Here is a 25,552-nt window from a genome sequence, read left to right as displayed (position 1 = left end):
AAAAAAAAAAAAAAAAAAAGATTTATTTATTTATTTATTTATTTGACAGAGAGAGATCACAAGTAGGCAGAGAGGCAGGCAAGGAGAGGGAAACAGGCTCCCTGCTGAGCAGAGAGCCCAATGCGGGACTTGATCCCAGGACCCTGAGATCATGACCTCAGCTGAAGGCAGAGGCTTAACCCACTGAGTCACCCAGGCACTCACTTTGTTAAGTCTTTATTTTTTTTTTTTAAGATTTTATTTATTTATCAGAGAGAGAGAGGGGGAGAGAGCAAGCACAGGCAGACAGAATGGCAGGCAAAGGCGGAGGGAGAAGCAGGCTCCCTGCCGAGCAAGGAGCCCGATGTGGGACTCGATCCCAGGACAGGACGCTGGGATCATGATCTGAGCTGAAGGCAGCTGCTTAACTAACTGAGCTACCCAGGCATCCCTGTTAAGTCTTTTAAAACTTTCTTTGCCAAGTCCTCCAAGATTGGGTAGAATTATTTGAAGTGTCATATAGCTTTTATGGAAGCAAAAAGTAAGATTTCTTAAGAACTGGACCAAATTTCACTGTACATTCCACTACCTCTCTCAGTAGACACCAGCATTAATCAACAAGCATCTTGACCCCAAACCAGTGTGTACCTAATACAATATGCAAAAGGCATTTTCTTTATCTTTTCCCAAAGAAGGTCTGCAATTTAATTCAAACAGTTAGATCTGCTCAATAAAACACTGCAGACATTCAGAGAAAAGAGATCTCTCTGATATTCACTCTTTTACAAAAAGAATACAAAATTCTTTACAAAAAGTCTCCTATGTGGTGATAAGACATCTGGCTGGATTTATCAACCATTTATTTTATGCAAACAGTCTACATAAAATATTCTTTGCCTGAGCTTCGACAGTTGATTCTCACCCTCTTCCTACAGTCCCTGGACACTTCTTTTGAAACAGTTTTTTTGGCTTTTTGGGGGGGGGGGGGTCTAATACTATTCTAGTATTAAGAACACTATCCTGCTTGAAATGTTTTAAAAACTACTCAAGAAACTTAACAGTGTTTCCTCTGGGGAGTCAAATTGAGTGGTGCTTTCATTTTTACTGATTAATTTTTTTTCTTTTAAGTAAGCTCTACACTTAACATGGGGCTTGAACTCCAAGATCAAGATTCACATGCTCTACCAACTGAGCTGGCCTAGCACCTTCTTTATTGCTTAAATTTTTAATAGTGATCTGTACTACTTCTACATGAACAGACAAAAAAAGCACTAAGCTACACTTAACAACAAAAATCCATAATTGTTGGCTTCTATAAAGGCCTTTCAAGATTATTATTTTCCACCTTTCATTGCATTCAACTGGTGACAAAATAAAAATTCAAGTTCATCAGCATCATATGTGTAAGGAAGGCCCTTATGATCTGAGCCCTTCATACCACTCCAGGGCACCCAACTACTCTAGCTATACTCTAACCAACTAGACTCCTAGGCACTTATGACCAACTCATAATTTTTATCTTCTGGAAGGTTCTCACCCCCACTTTTTCACCTACCCAATGCTAACCCATTTTTAGGACTCAGTGTAGATGGCACCTCTCAAAAGTCTTATCTCTAACTTCTCTTGTCAGAGTTGAATCCTCTCTTTCCCAATATGCTTCCAGAGGTTCTTGAGTTTACCAGCTATTTCATTTACCATCCAATTGGGATTATTTATTTACTATTCTAACTCCTTCAAGAAAAGACTCTCATCTTGTATTTCAACACTGTGCTCTCAATATCCAGTAGCCTGGTCCAAAGTAGTTACTCAAATGTTTGTGGAATATGAGTGAACTACCTCTCATATGTCAAGATCCAAATAACCAGATGCTCTTCCCTCTAAACTCCTGTAGAACTTAAATCAATTGTCAACTTAAATTAGATCTATTTCCCCCATTAGACCATGAGCTTCTGAACAACAATCTCTGTTTTCATTTTCCTAACTGTACAAGCATTGTCTCAGGTATCTAGCAGAAATCAAATGTGTGTTGAGTGAATGAAATGAATATTCCTTAAAAGTACAAGTGAAAAAATAACAAGCACAGATAGCTTGTTCATTTTTTTAAAAATTTTATTTATTTATTTGAGAATGAGAGAGAGAGAGAGTGAGCGAGCACAAACAGGATGAGGGGCAAAGGGAGAAGCAGACTCCCCACTCAGCAGACCTGAGTCAAATGCAGACACTTAACCAGGCCGGCTCATTTTTTATTTATTTCTCCATATTTATGATAATAAGACACCATAAAGCTCTAAAAACATTTTGCACTTGCTTATGATTAGGGATAGGCAGCCACTAAAAGTCCCACTTTAAATGCCTTGCAAAGACTTGGGGAAGGGATGAGAACGGTAAGTGAAGGAGAGAAACTTTCCCTAGGGCAACAAAATGTAAGGGTGTTGCTGGAATGCCAAATTGAAACCCTGAAGGCATTTTCCTATAGAAATAGTGGTATTCACTGTTATCCATGGTAGTTATGCGACTTAACACTGCCTATGGGTTAAATAGTCATGTGCATGGGGCGCCTGGGTGGCTCAGTGGGTTAAAGCCTCTGCCTTCAGCTCAGGTCATGATCCCAGGACTGAGCCCCATATCAGGCTCTCTGCTCAGCGGGAAGCCTGTTTCCCTTCCTCTCTCTCTGTCTGCCTCTCTGCCTACTTGTGATCTGTCAAATAAATCAATAAAATCTTAAAAAAAAAAAAAAATCATGATGTGCAGAGCTGGAACATAACCAAAACAGCCAGCACTATTTCTGTGAGTCCATCCTGGAGGTTTAGATTTTTGAATACTAGATATTCTTCTCTTAATATTTTCCCCCCACCCCACTCTGACAAAAGAAAATCTTAATCACATCACAGCAGGTTTGATATAGTGTTTAACATATTTAATATAACAGCACAAAAATTTATGTTAACTCACATAATCTAACAGTATATTTTAATACTACTATGTTGAAAATATATGAACAAATTAACCAAATAACTTCCCCTAACTTCAAGCTTTTCAGTGCACATATTAACCCATTTATTTTAGTTTATTATCTTAGTTTAAATCTGATGATGCCACTTTCTTTGCTACTTTCTCAAGGGGAGATTCTTTCCTCTCTCATATCCCCTTAGGTGGGGGTGGGTTGAGGTGGTGGGGTGGTGGGGGCTGGGGTGGTGGTGGTGGTGTTGGGGGTGATGGTGGTGGGATAATGGAGCTGGCTCATTTCACGTTACATTTACAACTCTACACTTGATCTTAGCCAACAGGCCGAGAAGCGATACATACATTTACAACTCTAAACATGCTAAGATACTCAACATTGCCTGGCAGGATTACTGGGTTTCCTAAAAAGCCTGCTTTCCCACTGTGAGTTAACTTCTTCAAACCTTTTTTTCTCTCCTTAAACCTGTAACACACAAATTTTCCAACCCAGGCCACTTTCAGTTGAAGACCTACTTCACTCCATTAGAGAGAAATTCTCTCATATTTTCCTACCAAGTCTACACTGTTTCCCTCCTATTAAAATGGATAAAGCACTCCTGTTTCTATCAAAGACCAATACCCTCACTTGGGCAATGGATTCCAACTACTCTTGTGTTTCCAAGAAGTCGCCTTTGAGTAACCCCTCTCTCTCCTGCATGACCAGTTTCTCCTCTTCTACTTGATCATTCTATTGAACACACAAACATGCTCTAGTATCACTTATCTTTAAAACCCCTCTCTTGACCTTAGTCCACCACACATACACTGGATATGGCCCCTTTTTCTGTTCTACTCACAGAGAAACTTGTAGTGACCGTCATTTCCTGTCTCTATATTCTCACTCTAATTCACTCTTTAACCCTCCCTAATCTTAAAAAATTTCCTGAAGCTCAAGTGTCAAGGTCACCAATGACCACCATATAGCCCAAATCCACTGTTAGTATGATCTCTTAGTAACAGGAGACAAACTTGATCTCTCTCTTCTACCTGAAATAATGTCTTCTGGCCTGTATGACATTCTCCTGCTTCTCCTTCCTCTAATTTCCTTTAATGGTTCTGCTTTTCACTAGTCTTCTAAAAAATGGAATGCCTCAGCAAGTATTTTAGGGCTACTTTCTCTTTGCTGTTTTCTCACCTTGTCCCAATGTTTTAGGCAACATCCATATGATGCTAAATCTCAAATTTATAACCCTATCCTAATCCTCTTCTCTGAATATCCAACTATCTCATATGTCATTTGGATGTCTGAGACTTTTTTTTTTTAAAGATTTTACTTATTTATTCATAAAAGAGAGAGCACACACGAACTCACAAGTAGGGGAGGGGCAGAGGAGAGGAAGAGGCAGATTCCCCACTGAGCAGGGAGCCCAACATTGGGCTTGATCCCAGGACCATGGGATCGTGACCTGAGCTGAAGGCAGATGCTTATTAACCAAATGAGCCACCCAGGCGCCCATCTGAGATATATAAACTAAACAGACACTTGATCCACAAATCTCCCTGCCACCCATCCGCTGCCCCCATCCCGCCACACTTAAATCTTCAAATTCTCACTCCTCTAACATTACACACAGGCACATTTTATTCTGTTATATCTTACAGTAGCAGCCTTACTCTTCCATACCATTCCAGTGGTATAAATATGCCAAAACCTTAAATTTCTGCATTTTATAGTCAGACTTCATTATTTTATGAGTGCAAGATGCCCTATATCCACTCCAATTTCCAGACAACACCTGGATTCAAAGGCTAGATGAAAGCACTTACATCTATAGATGGTGTAGCAAAGATTTCAGCAATATGTTAAAGGTAAAGGATATATCCTATAATTTCTAAGAGGAAGCTAGTGTTAGTATCTTTAGATAGTCCCATTTTACGTGATTTTCCTTCTTATCAAACATCAAACTTAATAAAAAATAAATCACTGCAAAAAACTTGGCAAACAAACATATTTTCCTGAACAGCACATAAATAATAGAAAAGCGTACAGCATTCTGAAAGCCTTAGCCTCTTTTGTATAAATTCATCTTGAGATTACCACAAACATCAAATGTAAGAGTGCTGATCCAATCCTTATTTAAATGGGAGTGAGGTGTTATGGTTGGGAAGTACTTCAATCTGTTCCAAAATTATCCCCAATAATCTTTAAAATGCTGGTCTTCAAGCCTTTGGAACATGCCGTCCCATGCTTAATAGATCTGACCTATACATGAATAAGATACGGTAGAAGTGATTTCTAAAGCTAGGTCACAAAAGACATTGCAGCTTCCACCTCATCTCCTGGACTGCTCACTTTGAAGCCAGCCATCATGCTATGAGGATACTCAGGTAACCCTATGGAAAGGCCAACCTGGGGCCCAAAGCAGCACCAACTTGTCAGCCAAATGAGTGAGTGACCTTGGAAACAGATCCTCTAGCCCCAGTAAAGTCAACAAATGTTGCTCACGTGGAGAGGGAATAAGCAGAATATACAGATTCTCTCATCTAATTGTAATCCACAATGGAAATTCCCAACAACCACCTTTCTGTGTGGTTAGCAAATGAGCTACTCTAGTCAGATTTTCCCAAATTCACTTTTAAACTTGGGACCACTGTTGTTAAACTCTAAACCAGCAGGATTTTCAAACTGAAATATCAGGTAATCAGATTTTAAAAGAAAGTTGTTTATCCTCTTAAAGTATCTGCTTTTAAAGTAAAAAAGTAGCTTTAAAGTACCTTTTAAAAGTACCTTAAAAGTATTTTTAAAGTAAAAAATCCTTCTGGAGCTCAAATAAGAGTTATTATGATTTAAAATTCTTAAGTATATTATGTTCCAGAATGTTAATTTTTTATAAAAACAGAAATCACTCTACCATATTAGCATATGTATTTGTCTTCTTAAAGAACATCCACAGATAGTGTTTGTGAAATTATGGGTTTCTGTGGACTATAATCTGAAAGACTAAACAAAAAATGTTAATGGCGTTTGCCTCTGCAGAGAGGATGCAGGCAGCTGGAGGACAGGGCAAGATTTATTTTCATTTCCTACACACTCTCTTGCACTTTTTAAAATGTGTGCTATAGGGGCGCCTGGGTGGCTCAGTGGTTAAGCCTCTGCCTTCAGCTCAGATCATGGTCTCAGGGTCCTGCAATCTAGCCCCGCATTGGGAGCCTGCTTCCTCCTCTCTCTCTCTGCCTGCCTCTCTGCCTACTTGTGATCTCTGTGAAATAAATAAATAAATAATCTTAATAAAATAAAATGTGTGCTATATGCATGTAATATCTACTCCAAGATAATACTGCTCAAAGATAATAAAAAGTCTCTTTTTCTAACAAAGCTATATTTTTTGTTTAAAATGAGAGACACCTGAAAGAACTTTAGTATTTATTCAAAACCATGCCCATTACCTTTCTTTCAAAGTCTGCTAAGTAAGATATTATCTGGGTATGTTAATAGTGCCTACATTTAAGTTTGAGGCCTAGAAGCAAGTTGCCTTTTTTACGACTCTGGAAACAACCAAAATGATATGACAAGAAACAATCTGGCTTTGACAACATAAAAACACCATATGATTTTTAAAATTTCACATGTAGATCAGCTTTAAAAGCTGCCTGAGATGGTTGCTCCTCATACCACTTCAGAAAAATATTTGGAACAAAAACACAGTTAAAACATAGAATGCCCTCCTTTTGTAGACACGTAAGCTAAATTACAAGAAGGTTAAGTGATCTGTCCTTATCTAGCTAAAGACAGTGCCAAATATTTGACTCTAGGTTTCATTCTCCACTGAACCAAAGTCAGTTATTTCTGATTTAGAAATCTGTTTAACAGAGAAATATTGTCCTATACCACTGGTTGGGCCTTAATTTCAATAAAAATTGGACAAATATAATGAGGATATATGTGCTAGGTAAAAATCATGTAAAATACCCTAAATAAATTAGGGTAATTAAATGATGAACATAGGTAACACAATAAAACCAGAAGCCTCCACTACTAGGTTTACAGAGGGTCTTCAACAACTTCATCAACATCCAATAAAAACAAATGAAAGATTTTAATTCACAACTCAGTAACAGTGAGATACATTAGGAACAGAATTACCCCTCTCCCCCATAATAATCTGCTTTTTGAGGCAGTCTACCAAACAGTGGTCACAGAAAATGAGAACTCTTTTTTTTCCTCCATTCAGTTACTCTTTTCTGTTCCTTACATTTAATATTTTGGCAAGAAAATTGTCACGGTTTAAGTCCGACTTCATGGTGCTAATAATAATATTTAATTAGCAGGCAGTTATCTGAATTGAGATACTAAACTTTTGTCAAAGACCTAATTCTACACTAAATAAAAAATCTCATTAGTACAATATAAACTAATATAAAATCATAGCATGTGGTAACTCATCATAAAATATCATTAAGTTGTAGGGAGAAAATCCTACCAACACATATCTCCAAAAGACAGTATATACATTCTGTATGAAAGTGAAGCAATAACTGGATTTTAAAGCTGACATAATACATTATATTGGTATAACAGAACAGATTTTTCTCAGTGTTTTTTGAGTAAGCATTAACTTCCTGTGAAAATGTGTAACTTGTTTCAACTCAGGCCACTCTTTAATTCATTAGGATATATGTGATATGAGTGTTCAAACAAATGAGCACAATAATTAAAATACGTTTGTAGGTTTTGTCCAGTGTTACCTTTTTTTCCAAGTTTATTACCTTAACTGATAGCTAGTATCACCTTTCAGTGATGCTAATGTGTAAACTGATGTTAGAGAAAACAGGGGAAGAACTTTTGTGTTAGAATTAAGGAGCCATCAAAGAAATACTAATGAAATATCAGAAAAGATAAGAGTTTCTGAAATGAAACTATAACAAAGAAAAAGACAAGAAATTAAAGAAAGACTAGAATAAGAAGAGTAGAATGTCATAGGCCTAATTAAATAGATGCAATAAAATCAACTCTAATGAACATGAAAGAATATAATAGGGGAAATGTGTGTTATAGTCACGTGGAAGCACTGCAAGATTTTGGAAGCAAGTTAATAAGCACACTGCTAAGTATGTTAAATATTATGGTAGAATGGTATCTTTCATCATTGTCTGGAGGTACTTACTCTAACATAAGAGCTGTTTTTTTATATTATTGAAATAAAAATCTTGAGGAAAACATATATGAAAGTCCAATTTAGGAACAGCACAGACATTAACAAATATTAAGACTGAATGGCTGAGACCAATTCATATCTGAATTTAGTCATAGCCAGTAAACTAAGGAATTAGACACCAGACTCCACAAATTAAATTTAGAAAGTATAAAATCAGTTGTATTTGTAAGTATATAGATATTCAAGATGCATTAATATTTTATCAGATCTTAATATTTGGTGATAAATCATCATCTTAGCTGTGTCTGGTAGAGCTATAGTATCATATGGTTGAAAAGAACCTCAAGAAACTATAAAGAGGGGACGCCTAGGTGGCTCAGTTGGTTGGACGACTGCCTTCGGCTCAGGTCATGATCCTGGAGTCCTGGGATCGAGTCCCACATCGGACTCCCAGCTCCATGGGGAGTCTGCTTCTCTCTCTGACCTAAAGCCTCTGCCTTCGGCTCGGGTCATGATCCCAGGGTCCTGGGATCGAGCCCCACATCGGGCTCTATGCTTGGCAGGGAGCCTGCTTCCTCCTCTCTCTCTCTCTGCCTGCCTCTCTGCCTACTTGTGATCTCTGTCTGTCAAACAAATAAAATCTTTAAAAAAATATATTAAAAATAAAGAAAGAAAGAAAGAAACTAACTATAAAGAGGAAGAGATACAGATATATCAGTAGAAGTCAGTATAACTTTAGGGAACCCTAATCAAGTCACCCAGATTTCCTTGGGCCTCTGTTTTAATATGTTTAAAATGGGAGAGGGGCAGGAACAGAGGTCACATGAAAGACTCTCTGTCTAGATCTCTTCCAGTTCTAAAACTCTCTTGTCACTTCATTCTTTTATATTTTGTTATTAAGTAATCACAAAGTGACAGACGGCATTTCATGGGAACAGCTGTGATTAATATCAGGTTAAATGTCTTTAAAATAAAAATATATTGGTATGTTACACAAAATTTTCAACACCCCTCCAACCACAGAATGTCAACTTCCAAAGACTACTACAGTTTAGTTTGCCTAGTAAAATTTCTAACTTGTGTGTTTAACTTAGTCAATCGATTCAATTTCTGAAATCAAATGCAAATTATACATATAATACTTCTAAAACATGTGGGTTCAAAGGTTCAAAAATCACATTCAGTCCCTGAGATACACCAAAAATATGTAGAAAAATAAAAGTAGAAATCACAACAACCATATGGCATAAAGAAAGCTGTCACAATTACTGGAAATGAACCCTACTTCCAACAAAAATACTAAAGGACAAATGTTTGCAGTCCTGCCTCAGCTCAGTGCATTCTCCTTCCCTCTTCATATATGTCCGCTTCAAAAAAATGTTCTCATTTTATCTCTTCACTCATGGAAAGGACAATACTTATCCCAATGTACTACCTTGTTACACATTTCTGACTTCTCCAGCCAAAGAAAATATCCTCTGCCTCCTTCCCTTGAGGCTTTGCAAAGTAATGGAATAATATGATAAACAATGCTAAAGTATTAAAAGGCAACCATACTTTAATGTCTACCCTTTCCAGATATCTCATTTGTAACATAAAAAGGGCCTGAACACAAAGAAATGACTACTGTAGAAATGTCAAGTCCTCCTTGAACAAGTTAGTCAAAGAAATATTTGGACTTCTGATTGTGGGAATAGCAGACTACGCAATTCAAACAGTTATCCCTTTGAAGTCAATTTAAAAAGCCAGACGAGGGGCGCCTGGGTGGCTCAGTGGGTTAAAGCCTCTGCCTTCGGCTCAGGTCATGATCCAGGGTCCTGGGATCGAGTCCCGCATCGGGCACTCCTCCTCTCTCTCTGCCTGCCTCTTTGCCTACTTGTGATCTCTCTCTGTCAAATGAATAAAAAATCTTTAAAAATAAAAAAATAAAAAGCCAGACGAAATATTAAAATTATAATTATCATCTTAAAAGCATCAAATAACTACCAACATAGTAAAGAATGAATAACCAGCCCAAATCCACCAAAAGTTGAAACCCAGAAAGGTGAGCTCAACTTTTGTCTTCCATGGGTTTGTCAACAAAAATATTTAAGAGTCTGAACTCTGATATGTGTCTGACTTCCAGGACTGGGGAACAAAGATCAGAATCTGGGACCCACCAATGGTAAAGACTGTAATAAAAATACCACTGTCTTTGGGCTTGGACTCCACAGGGAGGCATCCTAAGACAAGAAAGAAGGAACCAGAAGGTGGCCCAGAAAAGTTAAAGATTTGAAATTGGATTAAGGTAGTCTCACACTCCAAGGCACTTGGCAATGGCAAATGAAAACTTCTCTAGAGAAAAATTAACTTCATCTTATACATCAAATTATTTCTGCAACAGACAATAGAATCAGACCTACAGAGAGTTGACATGTTGGAATTATAAGACACAGACTGAAAAATACTACATTCAAGGGGATAAAAGCCAAGCTTAACCATTTTTGCATGCAACTGAAAACTATACAAAGTAACACAGAAGATACGAAAAAGAACCAAATAAAAATTCTAGTAACTAGTAAAAGAGGCAAAAAAGATTGTAACTTCCAAATAGTAAGAAAAAAAATCTGAAATGAACAGTCAACTTGTCTAAATGGCAAGAAAGACAGGAAAAGGGAACTAATAAACAGAGCAAAGGTAAAGTACACAGTAAGATGGGAGAGTTAAATCCAACCTTGTCATATAAGAGACACACCAAAAAGAAGAATGCAAAAAGGCTGGACATAGAAGAATAGAAAACGATATACCATAAAAGGAATAATGAAGAAAAAGCTGGTGTTGTTATAGCAATCTCGGACAAACTAAACTTTAATTCAAACAAAAACAAAAAAACAAAAACCAAAAAAACACTACCCGAATAAATGAGGAACACTTCATAATAGTAAGTCACTAAGGAGATATGATTACTATGCAATTCCATGCATCTACTAGCACAGCATCAAATACATTAAACAAAAACTGAGAGAACTACAAGAGGAAATAAAATAAAATCCACAATCAGAAAGGGATATTTTAACATACCCTTCTTTATAATTGAGACAAGCAAAAAAAAAAAAAAAGATCATTAATGATGCTAAAGATATGAAATACAAGATTAACAAACGTGACGCAATGAAAACATCTGGAACACTGCACTCAACTGTAGAGGAAAAAGACAATATACTGGGCCATTATGCAGATCTCAAGTTTTAAAAGTGTGAAATAACAGACCCTTGAAACAGAATGTATTCTCTAATTATCTTGTACAGTTGTTAGAAATCAAAAACAAATTAAAAAATAACTAGAATATCTCCACGTGTTTAGAAATTAAGAAATATAATACTTCTAATTAATCCAAAAGTCAACATTTTATATCAATAAAAATTAGAAAACATTTTAAGTGAATTATAAAAATACTATATATCATAACTTGAGTAATATAACTAGCTAAAACAGTGCTTAAGAGGAAATATTTGGCCTTAAATGCATGCAATTAAAGGGAAGAAATGCTGAAAAGTAGAGAACTATAAGAAATTAACAAAAAAACTGTAAAAAATTAACACCCAAAAAACAGAAGAAATAAAGCAGAAATCAGCACACTAAAACACAAACATGCAATAAAAAGGATCAGCAAGATTCAAAAATTTAGTTCTTTTGAAAGACTACAAAATCTCTGCTGAGACTGATAAAGGAAAAAGAGAAGGTTCTTATAACCTGTATCAGAGATAAGAAGGGAATTCTTTCCTGAAGCCAATAGTATATAATTTGGTGAAGGTAAATTAAAAAGTGTGGATGAGACAGACAAGCTCTTAGAGGAAAAATTACCAAAATAATTAAGAGACAGAAAACCTGAATAGGCTTAGGAAGGAGAAATCCAATTAATTAAAAGCCTTCCCACAAAAAAAAAAAAAAAAAAAAAAAAAAACCAAAAACAAAAAGGAAACCAAAAAACAATAAATAAAAACCCCCCCCCAAAAAAAAAAAAAAAAAAAAAAAAAATTCCCAAAGCAGATGGCTTCCCTGCCAGACTGCAGCAAAAATTTGAGGAACAGAAATTCTAATCATACACAAACTTTTCCAGAACAGAAAATAAGGGTCAGTTTACCTTATGAAACTAGCATAACATTGATTTCTTGACAAGAACAATATAGGCCACCTCATTTATGAACACTGATGCAAAACAAACTGCTGGGTAAAATATTAATAAACTGAACCCAGGAATAATTTTAGAAGATAATACACTAAAACCAAATTAGATATATCCCAGAAATCAGATTAGGTTTAACAGTTAAATAAAATACAACATATTAACACAGTAAAAGAAAATTCATATGGCAATGAAAAGTCGTTAAAAAAAAAAAAAAGGAAAGCATTAAATTCAAAGAGAACAAAACACAAAATTGTTAGTAAATAAGATACAGCGGGGAACTTTTTTTTTTAGTTTTTATTTTAATTACCTGGTGCTCATTATGACGAGCGCACTCTTTAATCCCCAGCATTTTTTCACTCAACCTCCCACCCACTTCCTCTCAGTTTGTTCTCTATATCAAGAGTCTGTTTCGTGGTTTGTCTCTCTTTTCTCCCTTTGCTCATTTGTTTTGTTTCTTAATTTCTACATATGAGTGAAATCATATGGTACTTGTCTTTCTCAGACTTATTTTGCTTAGCATTATACTCTAGCTCCATCCATGTCATTACAAGTGGCAAGATTTAATTCTTTTTAATGGCTGAATAATAGTTCATCATTCATACACACACACACACACACACACCCCACTTCTTGAACCTTTCATCAATGGAGGGACACTTGGGCTGCTTCCATATCTTGGCTATTGTAAATAATGCTGCAATGAACATAAGTGTGCATATATCCCTTTGAATTTGTTTTAGTATTCTTTGGGTAAATACCCAGTAGTGTGACCGCTGGATTGTAAGGTAGTTCTCTATTTTTAACTTTTTGAGGAAACTCCATACTGTTTTCCACTGACTGCATCAGTCTGCATTCCTACCAACAGTGCACAAGGGTTCCTTTTTCTCCACAACTCACCAACACCTGTTGTTTCTTATGTTCTTGAGTTTAGCCATTCTGACAGGTGTTAAGTTTTGATTTGCATTTCCCTGATGGTAACCGATAATGAGCATTTTATCAAGTATCTGTCGCTCATTTGTATGTCTTCTTTGAAGAAATGTCTGTTTATATCTTCTGCCCATTTTTTCCATTGTATTATTGGGTTTTGGGTGTTGAGTTGTGCAAGTTCTTTATATATTTCAGATACTAACCCTCTACCAGACATGTCATTTGCAAGTATCTTCTCCCATTCAGTAGGCTGCTTTTTAGTTTTGTTGATTATTTCCTTTGCTGTGCAGAAGCTTTTTATTTTGATGGAGTCCCAACAGTTTACTTTTGCTTTTGAGGCAAGGGGACCTATCTAGAAAAAAAGTTGCTGCACCCAGTGTCAGAGAAATTACTGCCTGTGCTGTCTTCTAGGATTTTTATGGTTTCATAATTTTTATGGTCTCATATTTAGATCTTTCATCCATTTTGAGTCTATTTTTGTGGGTAATGTAAGGAAATGGTCCAGTTTCCTTCTTCTGCATGTGGCTGTCCAATTTTCCCAACACCATTTGTTGGAGAGACTGTCTTTTTCCCATTGCACAGTCTTTTCTGCTTTGTTGAAGATTAATTGACCACACAATTGTGGGTTTATTTCTGGATTTTCTACTCTGCTCCATAAATCTACATGTCTACTTTTGTGCCAATATCATACTGTTTTGATTGCTATAGCTTTGTAATATAACTTGATGTCTGGAATTGTGACGCCTCCAGCTTTGCGTTTGCTTTATAAGACTGCTTTGGCTATTCAAGTCTTTTGTGGTTCCACACAAATTTTAGGATTGTTTGTTCCATTTCTGTGAAAAATGCCATTGGTATTTGGATAGGGATTGCATTAAATGCGTAGACTGCTTTGGGTAGCAGAGACATTTTAACAATACTTGTTTTTCCAATCCATAAGCGTGAAATGTCTTTCCATTTCTTTGTGTTGTCTTCAACTCCTTTATTCAGAGTTTTATAGTTTTCAGAATACAGGTCTTTTACCTCTTTGGTTAGGTTTACTTCTAGGTGTCTTACTATTTTTGGAGCCATTGTAAATAGGATGGTTTTCCTAATTTCTCTTTCTGCTGCTTCATTATGGTACAAAGAAATGCAGCAGATTTCTGTAGATTGACTTTGAGCAGAGAACTTCTTTAATGTATTAAAGGTTTTAACAAAAAACAAAACAGAAAACAAACCTTCAGCAAACGTACTTGGGAGTGAAATGTTAAAAGCTTTCTCTTTGAGATCAGGAACAAGACAGGAAGGGCAGCCCTGGGATGATGCAGCATTCTATTTCTTGACCTGGGTAATAAATTCATGTGTTTACAATAACATATTGTACATTTTATGTACAATCTAGAATATGTGTTATAGAAAAAAAGAAATACTTGGAGATGAACAAAAGGTTGATTAAGACTAACACTAAAGCTCAGCAACTCTGTAGGTCCTAATTTTCCCCCCATTACGATTAATTTCAAACCAATTAATATTTATTGGGCCTATCTGGCAACATGAATTATTAACCTTAAAGATGTTATAGTCTATCATCCAGTGACTTCATTATCTATGAACCCATCTTAAGGAAAAAGGCCAAGATAAAAAGAAATCCATAACATGCTAAGATGTTCATCCCACATGAAAATAAAATGGAAAACAACTAAATAACCAACTACAGGGAGTAGTTAAGAAAAATAATTCTTGGGGTGCCTGGATGGCTCAGTGGGTTAAAGCTTCTGCCTTCAGCCCAGGTCATGATCTCAGGGTCCTGGGATCGAGCCCTGCATCCGGCTTTCTGCTCACCAGGGAGCTTGCTTCCTCCTCTCTCTCTGCCTGCCTCTCTGCCTACTTGTGATCTCTGTCAAATAAATAAAATCCTAAATAAATAAATTTTTTAAAAAAGAAAAATAATTCTTTTAATGGGATTATTATACAGTCAATAAAAATAAGATTTACAAAGGAGTCTAAGAAATGTATATAACCTAATGCTTTTTAAAATTAGAAATATACACACACAAACATGTATACTACAACGGGGGATATGTCTTAGGCACGGAAAAAAGACAAAATGAGACAGAGGGAGAGAGGGGTTGGGGTAGACAAAAGCTATACTGGTTTTTTTATATGATGAGCTTTTGCATATTATCTGTACTTCTTATTTTATTTCTTGAATTTCCTATAATGACTATATAAAGCTTTAATAATGGGGTATATAAGAACTGAAGAAAATAATCACAAACCTATGTATCTTATTTTAATTACTTCAAAATATAATTAAAATCTCAATTTTTATCTCACTATGATTTTATTCAGGTAAACTATTTTCTAATGGTTAAACTATATAAGTCTATAATTTGCTAATTATTTATAATAATTTATAATTATACTTAAGTGTTGTAAATCATATAACCATAAAAATAATAAAAATTCAATCTCCAAAGATATTTCATCTCCAGTTTTCTGGCTAAAATTCTAAACCAGTTTGCTCCTAACAGCTAAAAGAGAAAATGATCTATAAACAGGCTTCAGGCAGTCATTTCTGCTTTGACATAAATAAATTTATTTATGACATAAGTTTTGTCATAAATAAATTTATTTGTAAAAGCAAAATAACTGTCAGTCTCTGAACAAAAGATTATTATGGCTCCTCACTTTCTGGTGCAACCATTTTCAACCTCAGTTCTGCCAATATTCTGGTATTTTATGAGCCAGTTTTGAGGTATGTCTTAAGTAATCTGTTATCAATCATAAAGTATAGATGTGTTTAATGCTTAGCATTAGAAATAATAATAAACTGAAGCAAATGTAAGATCATCCCTATATGACTTAACATAGTTTGCATCCCACTACATTTTAATGAGAGGAAAAGAATAGAGTAGAGGTAAATCTTACATCTTGGGAATTCCACATTCACTTATTCAATACTTTCTGAGCATCTATTTGAGGCCAGGCACTGTGCAAACAACAGAAACAGAACTGAAAACTATAATTTAAGTTACAGGGTTAAACATAACTGTCATTTTACAATTTAAAGCTTTTAATAGACTAACCCAATCCTACTTTTCACTACTTGTCAGCACAAACTTTTTCCCTCTAGTTCTCTGATGTTCTTTTAAAACATTCTAGTTTTCCCTCTTGCCAAACTTCTGCTCAGGCTGCTCCCCAGCCTAAGTACTTTTTGTCCATTTACCAGCACCTGTAGAACGCTCACCACAAGGTAGGCACTGTGCTTCAAATGAGAAGGAAAAGGACTTTTCTATTTTTTGAAGCCCGGGTTGAGTCCCACTTCTTTCTCAAAGAATTACTTATTATCCTCGCCATATTCTGAATGCTGTAACTACTATCTAACATGGTGGCTCCCAACCTTTAATATAAGAAATGATTTTTAATATCAAGATGTTTCACGAATCTTATTCTCACTCCTCAGATGATCTCATCTGGTCCCAGAGCCCTAAATACCATCTGTACACTGATAACTTTCAAACATAAACCTCCAGCTTCACCTCTCCCTTGAACTCCTAATAGATATGCCTATTCAAAGTCTTGAATATTTTATAGGAATCTCAAACATAGCCACATCCAAAACAAAACTCCTGATTTACAACTCTAAACCTGTTTTCCACCTACCCCCTACCCAACAGCCCATCTCAGTAAAATGTGCCACTTTTCATCCAGTTGCTCATGTTGAAAAACTTGGGAGTCATCCTTTACTTCTTTCCCTCATACTCCACGTCTAATCCATCAGTAAATCCTAATTATTCTACTTTTGTTCTTTAAAGGTTTTATTTTTTTATTTTGAGAGAGAGAGCGAGGGAGAGTGCGAGTGAGGGAGGGGCATAGAGATAGAATCTCAAGTAGACTCCAGGCTGAGTGTGGAGCCCGACATGGGGTTTGATCTCATGAAACTGAGATCATGACCTGACTGAGCCAGTCAGGTGCCTTTCTACTTCCTGAGTATATCACAAAGCTGACAACTTCTTTGCTTCCCAATCACTACTACCTTCTCCAAGCAGCACATTTTCAACCCAGATTATTGTAAGATTTTTCCTGACTGGTTTTCCTTCTTCCACTCTTGTCTTTAATTTTCAATACAAGTTGGAATAATCCTCTAAAACAAAACAAAACAAAACAAAAAAAACAAAAACCAACTCAAATCTGGATATTCCCATGCTTGAAACACTATAATGATTTCCATTTCACTCAGAGTAAAATGGAATCTTTAAATGACTTTCAATGCCCTATTTGATCTAGCCTCTGCCTATTCTACCAACTGTCTTAACCACTCTCCCCTTCACTCACTCTGAGTCAGCCACATTAGCCTCCCTGTTGGTTCTTCCAACATGCCAAAACACTTCCATTTCAGAAGACACTGCTCCTTCTCCCTGAACATTTTCCCTCAGATAGCTCTGTAGCTTACTCCCATCACTTCCTTCAGGTCTCTCAGTTCAAGGGGCCTCTCAAAAAGCCCTTTCCTCACCAATCTATGTAAAGTAGTATCCTGGGGCACCTGGGTGGCTCAGTGCGTTAAAGCCTCTGCCTTTGGCTTAGGTCATGATCCCAGACATTAAGAATACAAAAATAATTAAGACAAGGTAATGCCTTGAGACATATAAAAATAATACTTACCGAATATAACATATACTAGAGATAAAAATATAGATTATAAAATTGTAGCACAACAGGGGAAGTAACTGACATTTTACAGGTAGATGTTTAGGGAAAGTTTTAGTAGTGACGATACTTAACAAATACTCACAAAATCAAGGAACAGAAGGTATTCTTCAGTTTACTTTACATGTGAAATGAGGGTTTTAAGTCTCAAAGTGCTACAGTAATTTGCTACCATGAGATAAGCTAGCCTCAGAATGAAACCAAAACAAGGGGAATGACAGAGCTGAACAGATCACAGAGAAACTGAGCCAAGTCCTTGATGATTTCAGGCTAGATAAAGCCTCAGATAAAGTTCAGCTACAAGATCTAATCATTCCCTCTATTGTTTAAGCAGTCTGAATTTGGTTTTCTGTCACTTGCAATATAAGAATACAAATGAATGTCTATGAATTCTTTCAAAAAGCAAAGCACTTGCTTATTTCAAGGTGTAGGGCCACCACTGGCATTTTTAAAGAGATGAATCTTTTAGTATATGGGATTTCTACCCACTAGTTCTCAGTAGGCCCTTACAACCACTGTGACAACCAAAAATGTACCTATATATTTTCCAAATGCCTAAGGGAAAAAAAAAATCTATTTTCTAATGGTTTTATATGTGCCTATTTCTCTCAGTGGTTCCACGAGGTACACATAAATGTACTTAACATCAACCTTAGGAGTAACTGGGTGATGGACAGTAAAGAGGGCATGTGATGTAATAAGTGCGGGGTGTTATATAAGACTGATGAATTAGGGCGCCTGGGTGGCTCAGTCGTTAAGCTTCTGCCTTCAGCTTGAGTCATGATCCCAGGGTCCTGGGATGGAGCCCCGCATCAGGATCCCTGCTCAGTGGGGAGCCTGCTACTCCCTCTACCACTCCCCCTGCTTGTGTTCCCTCTCTCAATGTCTCTCTCTCTCTCTCTGTCAAATAAATAAATAAATAAAGACTGATGTATAATTGAACTCTACCTCTGAAACTAATAATATATGTTAATTAATTGAATTTAATTTTTTTTAAAGATTTTTATTTCTTTATTTGACAGACAGAGATCACAAGCAGGCAGAGAGAGAAGGCTCTCTATCCCAGGACCCTGGGATCATGACCTGAGCTGAAGGCAGAGGCTTTAACCCACTGAGCCACCCAGGTGCCCCTTGAATTTAATTTTTTAAAAAAGTAAAGAAAAACATCAACCTTAGAAGAACAGGGATGTATCACTGAAATATTTAATTTTACATAATCCAATTTTAATCAGTGATTTATGACTACCTCAGTGTTTGGCCAAAATCCTATGCATAGCTTATTATCAACTGTTGAGGTAAGCGGTGCTATAAGTTTGCTCCTACTATTGGAAAATTCTTACTTATTTAAACTTACTTCTCCACAAAATACTGTAGAGACATGTCACTGATATTATTGGTCGCCTTCCCCTTAGCCATTCACCTAACTTCCTCCTACACTGAAATGCCAGATAATGGTTTTTCCAGCCCCCTTGATAGTAGGACATGAACATGCCAGCATGACATCTGACATAGGGCTTCTGTAAAAGGTTTATTTGCCTAATCAAGAGACTGGAGGGCAAACTTCCTACAATCTTTGGTGGCTATGTGAGACTGTGATGTCTGGAGCAGAAAGAGGAATGTGCAGCAGTAGGAGGATGAACCTAAGCGCAAAGATCAGCACACTAAGGATAAAGATGAAGAGCACCTCAACCCTTGATATAAGGTCATTGTCACTGACTGCCCAGCAATCCTCCAACTCTGGGCTTCCTTTTATGTGAAATACTATTTACTGTTGGTCAGTGTTATGTAACCTGAAGCCAAACTAATATAAGATATATTCAAGATTTGACAGCTGCTGAAAGTGGGAGAACCAAGATGACTGCAGGATTAGAGTGGCTGGCTGGGAGAAAGGGGTTCACAAAAGGGAAACTAGAAGGAAGAGAAACATATACACATATGCAAATGTAAACACACAAGGTGAGGGTAGGTGCATTAAAATCAAATTTCATGTGATTCTGTTTGGTATGAGGTAAGCTTATAGCACATCTAAGATAGAGATATATAGCAAGCAATGTGGGAAGTCAAGTTGCAGAATGGAGAAGCATCCACACAAAAATGACGATTTATATCATTAAAAACAAGATACAACCACCAAGAGAACACAGTGAAAAGCACAGAGATCCTTGAGTACATTGGTTACCTCCTGTCATTTTAGATGAGGTTCATCCACTGGTTAGGCCAAGTAGAGTAATTCCACTCCTCTTGACAAAGATACTATGACCGACTTGGCAGCAAGACCTTCTCCATTTGTTCAATCAGAATAGAGGTTAGGACTTTTGGGAAAAGACTAGAAGAGAATCCTTCTCTCTCCCTTTGGAAATAAAGAAGGCTATCACACGAACATTGCTGATAGCCATTTCTTTTTTCTTACTAGGAGGGAAGCCAGTCTGAGCATAAAGCGCAACCAGGAGGACAAAGTTGACATAGTAGCAGAAAAATGGAACTTCAGCCCTGATGACATAAGCCTATTCTTGAAACCAATTCTATCTGTGCACATGCCAATTATATAAGTCAATACATTCTTTTTGCCTTTAAATTCAGTTTGCATCTTAACTAATGCAGGAACTGCTATGTTTTGAGGGAAGTAGTGCAGGAAATGTGAAAAAATTTTCGGAGACATAAGAGAATCAGGACATACAATGCAGGAGAACCAAGAAATCAGATAATCTTATTCCTGTATAGTATATTTCGCAAATGATCTTAGGAACCAAGGATAACTGAGGAAAGACCATTAGAATTGGTGATTAGGAAGTCATAGGTGACTTTTAAAGTAGCACTTTTGGGGCACCTAGGTGGCTCAGTGGATTAAGCCGCTGCCTTCGGCTCAGGTCATGATCTCAGTGTCCTGGGATCGAGCCCCGCATCGGGCTCTTTGCTCAGCGGGAGCCTGCTTCTCTCTCTCTCTCTGCCTGACTCTCCTCCTACTTGTGATTTCTCTCTCTGTCAAATAAATAAATAAAATCTTTAAAAAAAAAAAAAAAAAGTAGCACTTTTAAAGTAGCACTCTGACTAAAGAGTGCAAAGTAAGAATAATTAATATTTATTAGGAACTCCAAAATGTACCAAACACTTGGGTGGACATTTAACATGTGTTAAACTCCTTCAATTATGACTCTGTAAGCAAGTTTAACATTCTGTTTTATAGATAAAAAATAGAGTGAGTAGTAACTTACCCACAGCCACATAGCCACTAAGTGGTTGTAATAGACTTCAAACCCAGATTTATCTGACTCAAAAGTCAATGTTTTTTCTACTACACCAGACTTCTGGAATTAAAGAATAAAAATACAATGGCACAGCAGGCTCAAAATTCAGACTGGCCTCACTGAGTTGCACTCAGCACTGTATTTGGCAGCCTTGACACAGAAGCATATGTATACTCGAGAGAGGGAGAGACTAACGGACAGTTCTACAGAAAGACAGGGAGGGATGATTGTGACACATCTGGAGGGGCCTATTCTTGAAAAAGGGGAAGGGCATTTCTTCCTCTGAGACAGGAGTAAATAAGGAAATCATACTGAGGATAGAAAAGAATATACCTCAGACAGCTGACATTTTTCTCAGGAAAAGAGATCAAGTTATTTGCTATAAAAACCTTCAGAAATGAGACAGTAAGGAACACAATCAGCACTAAAGACCCAGTAGAGAGCAGAGCACCAACTGGTATAAAAACCAACCAAAATCCACACACAACTTGTCTCTTGTATCGTTCAGGGGCTCGGGGGTCAAAATGAAAGAGCTAGTGATGAGGCTCATTCTGGATTGGGGACTAGAAAGGTATATCCACAGAAAAGAAAGCACGCTGGGGCATCATTAGTAAAATCTGATGACTGTGAGATCCTGGTTTAGAGAGGCAAATGAAGTCAGCAGTAGGCTAATGGGTTAGATGAACAGAGAGACAAAGAGGGGTTCATAAAGACAGTGAGTGAGAAGGAGAAAACAGATTCCCTAAGAGAGGAAGAGTAAGAGATTTTTAATAACAGTTTGTAATCAGAGATGTGTTTTGACATAATCCTTCAAATTATTTTGCCAGAGGTAGAGAGCCATTGCCTGGAGCTCAGCAGTCCTACTATACCTTCAGCCAAAAGCACAGAATTGAGATAACCCCCTCTAAAAACGTACAGCCCTAGATTGTAGAAAAATGAAGGCTAAAAACAAATGAATGAACTAGCCCATACAGGAATCAAACATAAAAATATCTCCCATTTTTTTGAACTAAACAATTTTATCTCTAAATTTAAGAAATTAAAAAAATTTTTTTAAAGAAGGAAATTCACTAAGAGGTCTAAGTCTACAGCAAAGGGAAAGAGATTATGTGTCATGAGGCAGAATGAAAAGTAAACAAATCTGTCAGGCCAATTATACAACCCACATATTAAAGATTGTTAGTACAGAATTCCAATACGGCAAGGATAGTCTGTGTTTAATAACTTGGGAGGGCACCTAGCATAGCTTTTACAAAATGATACTACTCAATTTAATGTTAATAAAATAGTCCACCCATTTGCAATCTCAAAGGAGAAGCTATCAATTATATCTATAATCTCATTTTTACAATTTTGGGATTCTTGAGAAATTATCCAACTACTTCTCTCTCCCTTTGGAAGTAAATGACAAAGGCTATCACATGAACCTTGCTGATAGCCATCTTTTTACTAGGAGGGAAGCTAGTCCCAGCATGAAGCCCAAACAGAAGGACAGAGTTGAGATAACTGCAGAAAGACAGAAAATATGGGAAAAACAGCCATGGCAACTTCCTCCACTACCATTTCAATCCTGCAGTTTGCCCTTATAAACTCTGGCAAGAGACCAGGTTATTTAGGACAGTTTCTTACACCATTAATTCTGAGTACCCTTGCCCCAGTAATGAAGGAGAGAGAACTGAGACTGGCACAGCCTAAATTTTGCAGAAAATACCAAGTCCTATAGCGACTGTTAATAGAAACAAAGGAGAATCCATGAAATTTGAGAGGTTTTGAGTTTAAAAAGCTTTTCTCCATTTTAGTTCTTTCTAAATAAAACAAAGAGCGTGTGCAATACGGGTTTCTAAAGCTTGGCTGGTCAATTTGAGCGAACACTGAATAAAAGAATAAATCATTTAACCTTTCCTGTGCTATTACATATCTTAACAATCACAAGCCTTCTTTTTTAAAACGAACACTTCCCAATTCTTTCACTAGATCTAGAAAACGTAAGCCCCCGCCTTAAAAGTTCGGAGACCGAAGATTTACTATAGTTAGAGATTAATTTCCATGAACAATCATTTGCATCCCAGGCACCATTCTCTACTTTGCAGTTCAATGGGCCAAGGAGTCTCCAACTCTTCCAACCACCCGTTTCCTGGGGACTTGATTCCCTCATCAAGGTGAAGCTTTTTCTTTGTAAGTCTGCATACGAGGCTACCGGGTATTCTTCCCAATTAAACTTTTAAGGAAGCAAGAGGGTCCAAACCAGGAAGATCGGGAGGCGACTAAAATAGGAGGGGCAACGACCCACCCACCTAAAGCAAAGGAGAGACCGCTTGGAGGGGTGAAGCTTCACCAGGAACCAGGAAAGGTGTTGAGGGCAGCAGGCGTCGCGACCCCCACCCACTGTGTGAGAATGGAGGGCTTGCAAAGCCAGGGTCCAGCTGGAGGCCTGAAAGGGGGCACAGGGCGGAGAGAGGGTGGGACGTGGAGACAAGAGAGCGGCAGAGTCCGGCCGAGCACCACTAAGGTCTGGAGCAACGGCGAGGCAAAGACACCAAAGCTTGCGCTTCACTCACCTGCCAGACGCTCGCCCCGCGGCCAGAAGTACGGACGCCGCCTGGGCGCTTCCTCTCCTGCGGGACACAGCCGCTGCCGCTGCCGGAGCTCCAGGACCCGAGAGGAGAGGGTGGTGCAGAAGCAGGCAAAACGCCGACCGGACCCGAGCCCAGAGAGGCGTACATAGGGAGCGCCGGGGGTCCGGGAAGGCAACTCGGTGCTCCACCTTCCTCAGCAGTAACTAACAACGCCTCCCGGGAACAGCATCGTGCCAGCCTCGGCCCGCTGCTCCCGGGCCTTCGCCCGCAGCTCCCCCCAGCAGCGGCCGGGTTTCCGTCGGCCACACTCCGCCCCCTTGCTACTTGGCCTCCGCCATCTTGTTGGAGGCGGGAAGAATGCAGCGCGCATGCGTGCGTGGGGATCGCCGGCGTCCTCCTGCCCCGCAAGGAGGGGCTGGAATGCGCAGTCGCTTTGCCGCAGCGCTCTCAGACCCCTTGGTTATTCGCGGTCCTGGCCCTCGCGGGCTTGCTACTTGGGATGCAGAATCTCAGTCGTCAGACCTACTGGCCTTTCTTTGACTGGTTAGCGGCTTAATTAATAAAACCCTTCTACACACCCACAGTTATTCAGCAAACACCTATCTAGCACCTATAGTGTGAACCGTTCTAGGCTAAGTGCTGATGATGGATTGATAAAACCTGCTTCCAGCCCTAACGGAGCTCATAATCTAGCAAAAAAGACAAAGATGAACGAGTAATTCTCATTCTTGTTTTGTAGCTACGTACCACCTCCTCTCTCTCACCCACCCCCATTTTAATTCAAAGCATACCTATTCTGGGAGGTCTCGTTTGTCTCACACAGTTTTACCTGTTCTTTGCCTTTAATTACCTCTCTAGCTTAATTGCATTCAACATTAATTCAACAAATAATATTTGAGTTTCTATTATATACTTAATATTGTCGTAGGCTCCAGCAGTAAGAAATATAAATTCATGGAACTTACATTCTAGTGGTAAAGAATGGACAATAAAAGACAAATCACAGAATTAACGTTTGACAGTAATAAGGGATGGGAAAAGAGCAAACCACCAAAAGATGAAGGAGAGTGAAGGGCGGTAATTGGCAGTCTCTCTCTGGAGATGACATCTGATCTGAGACTGACCACAGGGGCCAGGAGCCAAGAGAAGGTCTGGGTCAGAGACATCCAGGCAGAAGAAACAGCAAAAGCAGAGTTCTGAGGTGGGAATGAGACCAGGAGGTAAGAGGGACAAAGAGAATAGGTGGCATGGACAGTGGGAGGAGAGAAGGTCAGGGGTCAAATTAGGTAGGGCATTGAGGCCATGGTAGGAGTTGGATTTTTACCACAAGGGCCCTGTCTGCCTTGCTGACACTGTCACAACTGCTTTACAAATACTAATACTTCCTGACTGCCTATGCTTTGCATGTGTTGATCCCACAGTCTTTTTTTTTTTTTTAATATTTTATTTATTTATTTGACAGAGAGAGATCACAGAGGCAGGCAGAGAGAGAGGAGGAAGCAGGCTCCCCGCTGAGCAGAGAGCCCGATGCGGGACTCAATCCCAGGACCCTGAGATCATGACCCGAGCCGAAGGCAGCGGCTCAACCCACTGAGCCACCCAGGCGCCCCGATCCCACAGTCTTGAAGATCCTTACTATTGTTCTGTAAATGTCTAGCTTGTCATCTTTCAGGTTTTAGTGTAACTGTCAGCTCAGAAAGGCCATATCCTTCCTCAACTACCTCTCACTCCTGCTCTCCAGTTAGTTTCCACTATTGCACCTGATCATTTCTTCCATGGCATTCCACATTTTTGTTTTGGTATTTCACCCATCCCCACCCACCTCTCTGGCAACCTAGTTTATTCTCTGTATTTAAGAATCTGGGTTTGGGA

At 38.1% G+C, this 25,552-nt stretch overlaps 1 protein-coding gene across 5 annotated transcripts in view; it reads right to left on the bottom strand.

Annotated features, from left to right (window-relative positions):
- Positions 1–24,059, bottom strand: part of APC (APC regulator of WNT signaling pathway) — a 133,788-nt gene extending 109,729 nt beyond the window's left edge. For 3 of the 5 annotated variants that reach the window (XM_059418368.1, XM_059418372.1, XM_059418374.1), the window contains exon 1: positions 23,663–24,058. In XM_059418368.1, the coding sequence (XP_059274351.1) occupies positions 23,663–23,827 (165 nt within the window). In that variant the 5' untranslated portion in view covers positions 23,828–24,058. Of the gene's footprint in view, positions 1–23,662 lie in introns of all 5 variants that reach the window. The other 2 variants (XM_059418365.1, XM_059418367.1) reach the window with 2 other exon arrangements.
- Between the last annotated feature and the right edge of the window lie 1,493 nt (positions 24,060–25,552).

This window comes from Mustela nigripes, chromosome 12 (genome assembly GCF_022355385.1).
Source record: "Mustela nigripes isolate SB6536 chromosome 12, MUSNIG.SB6536, whole genome shotgun sequence".
Lineage (NCBI taxonomy): Eukaryota > Metazoa > Chordata > Mammalia > Carnivora > Mustelidae > Mustela > Mustela nigripes.
Note: the sequence above shows the minus strand (reverse complement) of the source record. Positions and strands in the feature narration are given on the sequence as shown.